The sequence below is a fragment of the Gossypium hirsutum genome, chromosome A08 (genome assembly GCF_007990345.1).
Source record: "Gossypium hirsutum isolate 1008001.06 chromosome A08, Gossypium_hirsutum_v2.1, whole genome shotgun sequence".
Lineage (NCBI taxonomy): Eukaryota > Viridiplantae > Streptophyta > Magnoliopsida > Malvales > Malvaceae > Gossypium > Gossypium hirsutum.
In genome coordinates, this window is record NC_053431.1 from 46,202,629 (window position 1) to 46,207,770 (window position 5,142).

Below are 5,142 nucleotides of genomic sequence, written 5' to 3' on the forward strand. Positions count from 1 at the left end.
GTTAGCAAGCACTACTTATCTCTCGATGTCATAGGTCAAATCGGGTTAGGGTAAGGTGTTCACAGCAGGCAATATCGATTTCGGGTTCATTCCTACCTTCATGACTTCCTAAGGTCATCAATTCTAAGGTTTTAGGTTCTTCCCTTCCCAACTAACTGATCCGCTAAGAAATCCTACATAGGTGTTAACTAATCCCACATCCACTCGTTAATCTTATTAACAGAATTAGTTCTTCATGGATCTAATGCATACAATAGAATTGAATTGAAAGATAAACATTTGTAAAACTCAAGAATAAAGATGAGAAAGATCCTGATATATATAATATTAATGTGCGAACAACACTCCCTAATGAATCCAACAAAGCTACAATCCAGATCTCTCGAAGAACAGAATAAAAACTAAAATAAAGATTACAAACAAGTAAAAGAAATCTAAACTCAAATGAAAGTAAAATTAAACTAAGGAAAAACTATCCTCTAAACTATTTTGAGCAATCATATTTATAGGTCTAGGGTTAGAAACTCATCCTTGACCTAAAATGGTTGACTAATCTTCGTTAAAGTTCATTGTGCGGACGAAAACATCCCTAGTCCAGTAAGTGACCACATCACGTAGGTGTCACAACACCCTTTGGCCTGTGTCGCGACACTGAGGGCAGTTTGTTTATTTGGGCATGTCTTTAAAGATGTGTCGTGACATCCTCTGGTCTGTGTCACGACACTGATGGCAGACTGCTCCTTGGGTATTTTGCTTGCTGTGTTGCGACATCCAAGCTCTGTGTTGCAACATCACAAGTAGTCCACTTTCTTTTTGTCTTTGAATGATTTCCTGCACACTCACCAAACATATTAGTTCATATAAATTGCCTATATTGCTCGTTTTATTACCTAAGTGCTAAAAGTGAAAACTAAATAGAAACATAATGAAATTGCTTCCCTACGAGCTCATTAAGTACAGAAAGTAGTTTAATCTGCTACAACAAATTGCGACAGATCAGTCATCTACTTGCATGTATGATTTAAGTGAGATGCACAACACCAGAAAAGCTTAGTCTCATTTTATGTACAGAAAACAGCAAAGGTTACAGTTTTCGTTTCAGATTGCTTTCATTTGAGAGCTTTTAGGTTGGAGTAATTAAATTTTGCATCTTTGCAATTCTTCCTTTTTGTTGATTAACTTTATTACGACGAATTGACAAGGAAGAGTTAACTAACTCACAGATAGTATTCTGGCCAATGAAAGGTAGGGTTGAGCAGCCATTTTTGCAACGCAAATTGCAGCTACACCATTTGTCTTTTCCTTCTCTTCTGTGTAAAACTTCCTGTAAACTTGAACACCTGAAAGACCAATATTTCATCAATTTCATTGATGTTTCTGAATCATTCGAAGGTTCAAAATTTTCTCATTGATCCATTAAGAACAAATAAATGTAAAGGAAAAAAAAGGCTACAGCATGGAATCACAAACATAAGGCATATAACATGGTTAAGATTACAATGCTATAGAATAGGTGTTAGGTTTGTCTGCCATTTCTACAAAAACTTGTATGTTACTCGGACTCGGGTATGCATCGGACACAAGTGTCAAACATGGATACATCAAGAAAAATGAAGAGTTGTAGCAACTTAGCAATATACCCTATTTTAAATAGCTCAACTCTTGTCCAATATACAGACTTTATGTTACATGGACTAGGATGTGAGCATCAAATACAGATATGTAACTCACATAGTATGTTCGATGTTCTCTATGTATTATAAGGGCCTTGGAATGTCATATTATCGTAGTCATGTCTAGATATCTTATGAACACGGATATCGAACATTGATAATTCAAGAAAAATGAAGAACAAAACAATATAGAAAACCAAAGTTATTTAAAGTTAACATCATTTAATTTAAACCTTGATTACCTCCACGGGAGAGAAAATTACAGGATCATTACCTTCATCTATGGTTTTAACTCCAGGAAGGACCTTTGCAAGACTCTCGGCTTCCAACATCTCAAAGAATGAAGCATAATAATGAACATCCTGCCAAATGAGAAATATTCAAAAATAAATAAATAAAAATAGCAGATTAAGAGGAAAAAAGAAAACAAAACATAAAATAACTACAAAAACCTATACTAAGATGCGAATGTCAGAAACAAAGATGTGCCCAACACAAGTATGTACAATTTTTCTAAGTTTTCCATATATTTGGAGGTTCCCTGAAGTTCCATATCTCTATGCCCATATCTGAATATGTGTTCCACAAGAATGCAAGATACAGGTGCTTCAGAAAAGAACCAAAAATCAGGGCAACACAAACAAAAAGCCCTCTTACCTGAACCTCAAGTACCAAGCATTTGTTGAAGAGGATCAAAGCTCCAGTTGTAATTCTGATCAAAGTAATTAGCAGAAAAATACAGAGGAAAGCTTATAAAATGTAATAAACCATACAATTAACTTAATCATAAGTCTCAAAAGCAAGCGTGACCATTAACAAATGCTTAAGCCCCAGAACCCCATCTCACAAACTATAAAACTTTATGTTATGCAATATTAATATTAGCAAGTAGCAACATGTTATAAAAAAAATGTTTCCACCCCTTTTTATCATTTCATTTCTTTGCTTTAATTTTCTTCTATGTTTTAATTCAGTTTCATAGTTTTCCCATAGTTTATCAGAGCCTGTTAGATTTACAGTATCTATGTATGGAGTTATAGTTGTTACATTGGATGGATCTAAATGTATAGATAACCAAGAATCATAAATGGTATAAGCTGCAAAGTCAAGAGAAGAAAAGAGGAAAACACGGGAAAAGATCAAAGACACCAGATTCATACAAATGCCTAAATATTAACATACTTATCCTTTTTGGTATAAAGGAGGTCAATGCCAGGGAAAGTTTGAACGCTTGCAAATATTGGGATTTGAAACCCAGACCTACTATCTAAAAGAAGGTTGTATGAACTAACTAAACTAAGCTCCAATTTTGAGGCATACCTATTATAGTCACCAACAGCACATCTTCCTTCTACTGCTTTGATGCCATCTACAAACAATACCAAATTGCAAGGAAAAATGTCTTCACTTTAATAGAATATACAAGGAAAATGTCTAAAAGGGAAGATGGTACTGCTAAAGGAGTAATAGAAAAGAGCCAAAAAGTGAAACCATGGTTTTCACCTTTGCTCTAAAAGGCAGGTCACAAGTTCAAATTCTGCTGCCCAAACTTATAATAGCCATTGGAAAACAAAAACTACTGATCGTGTAAAAGAATAAAAAATGTAATAGTTGGAGATATAAAAACCAAAGAAATTCAGAAGCAGCAGAAAAGAATAACACCTTTTAACTGAGTGAAGAAAGGCTCCTGAACATGAAGTTCAAAATTAATGTTCTTCAATATCTGAGAAATAAAATATAAGGATTAGCTAATCATATTAACTATGATTTTATGAAGATATAATTGAAACCTATGCTGCTTTGAGACAATATCCCTATCTGACACTCGAGTATGGATCTGATCATTCCAAATCTCTTGAAATAGGCGGAAAAACTTCAAAATTTTGAACTATTAATGTTTAACATGTACTCAAATTCAAACCTGAATAACTTAGATCGGCATAGGTAAAAGTAATCATTAGATCAGAGTACATACTTCAGCTAATTCAGATCCTTCTTTATGAACTAAATCAAACCACTCGCCTTTCTGCTTCGAGTCACTTCCTTGACATAATGATGCCACTTTATTACAGTCAGATGACTCTTGAAGTGAACCAAAAGTTATAATTTCATATAAGGCCCGTACCAACTGTTTGTATAAAGGATTCTGAGAGGCTTCTGAGGAGCTTGCTGCATGTTTAAACTAAAAAGAAATGAATCCAACATATAAAAAAAAGATAACAGAATTTGGGTTTTTGTTTCAAATGGGTACTTTTTAATTACTTAGGAAATTTTGGGTTTTTGTTTGTTATTCATTTCTTACAGGCATTTGGGGAGATGGGGCTGGTTGAAGGGTGATTGAGGAGAGATGAGCAGAATTGTTTTGAGAGCCCAATATCCAATCCAAGAGTTCCATTGAGGTGAGATTTGAGAGTGAACTTCAAAAGCTCTTCAATGGAGTTGCTTAACTCAACCGGCTTCGTTCCTGGAGAAGATGGTTGCTCCATTCCAGCTTCTTTGCACACTTACTTCGTTCCCCTTTTCCAGCTGAGCGCCTGACCCTTCCACCAAGTTTCAAGCAAAGAAAATTTTCAATTCCGATCACCTACAATGGAGAAAAAAATAAAAGGGAAATTATATTTTTTAATATCTGAATTTTGTTTCAATTTTCAAATTGGTACCTAAATGTTTTTTTATTGATAATCGAATTTGGTTTTTGTCGCATACTGAAACCATTTTCATAAACAAAATATAATATATTTAAATCACAATTAAATATTATTTAAAATTGGAAACTAGTTTTTGTATATATTCAAAATTTGTTGCATACCAAAATTTCGGGGGAAATACCATTTTTTTTTAAGATTTACAAAAATTTCTAAAGTTATAAAAAGAAAATCATAAGGATATTTCAAATTTTATTAGGGTTTACCCGTATTTCCAAAAATTTCTATTGAGTCCCAAATCCAATTAAGCCCGCATTTGCGCATATTAAATGTTTCTTTACTGTTTCATATTCAATCAACTCAATATTTTGACTTACCCAAAACCTCTAAAATAATGCTTGGAAACTAGAATTTGGATTTATATTTCAAATTTTTAACTTTGAAATTTATGAATTAATTATTTTCAAATTTTTGGTTGGAAATTAAAATATTTGAAATTCAAAATTTTCAATTAATTTAAATTCATTGTTATGATAGTTCAAATTTAGATTTGGATTTTAACTGATTCTAAGTCTTAAAAACAAAATTTAAAAATTTTTAATTATTTAGGACAATTTTAAACATGATTGGATCAAACAAACCAGTCAAACAGAAAATATATTGAGGTATCGGTCTGAAAAAAAATATTATACAGATTGACTCAAGAATCGATATAGACTAATTGAACTGGACAAAATTTGGTTCATCGAGCGGTAGAATTGATTGAACCATAATTTTTTTTTTAATATTTTTATGAATTTTTTGTGATTTATTTAATGGAATTG

The 5,142-nt window shown here is 32.7% G+C and overlaps 1 protein-coding gene across 3 annotated transcripts; it reads right to left on the reverse strand.

The window, feature by feature from the left end:
- Positions 1-301: 301 nt before the first annotated feature.
- LOC107943902 (uncharacterized) lies at positions 302-4,316 on the reverse strand. Of its 3 annotated transcripts, none has more exons than XM_041074739.1 (8): positions 3,976-4,316; positions 3,649-3,842; positions 3,336-3,396; positions 2,994-3,042; positions 2,331-2,385; positions 1,948-2,035; positions 1,222-1,340; positions 302-831 (listed from the first exon to the last, which is right to left on the reverse strand). In XM_041074739.1, exons 1-8 carry the CDS (start codon positions 4,157-4,159, stop codon positions 667-669), a joined length of 915 nt encoding a protein of 304 aa, XP_040930673.1. In that variant the 5' UTR covers positions 4,160-4,316; the 3' UTR covers positions 302-666. The 3 variants fall into 3 exon arrangements, with proteins under 3 accessions (XP_040930673.1, XP_040930674.1, XP_040930675.1); XM_041074740.1 differs by having other exon boundaries at positions 3,649-3,855; XM_041074741.1 differs by having other exon boundaries at positions 3,799-3,842; positions 3,976-4,278.
- Between the last annotated feature and the right edge of the window lie 826 nt (positions 4,317-5,142).

Bases quoted from the DNA above. Each gene is read 5' to 3' on its own strand.
- LOC107943902 (XM_041074739.1), bottom strand. From the start codon at position 4,159: ATGGAGCAACCATCTTCTCCAGGAACGAAGCCGGTTGAGTTAAGCAAC. The intron at 3,043-3,335 runs GTGTTATTCTTT...TATTGTTTGTAG, and splicing joins TTTCTTCACTCAGTTAAAAG to ATGGCATCAAAGCAGTAGAA. The intron at 2,036-2,330 runs GTAAGAGGGCTT...CTCATTTGGCAG, and splicing joins GCTTGGTACTTGAGGTTCAG to GATGTTCATTATTATGCTTC.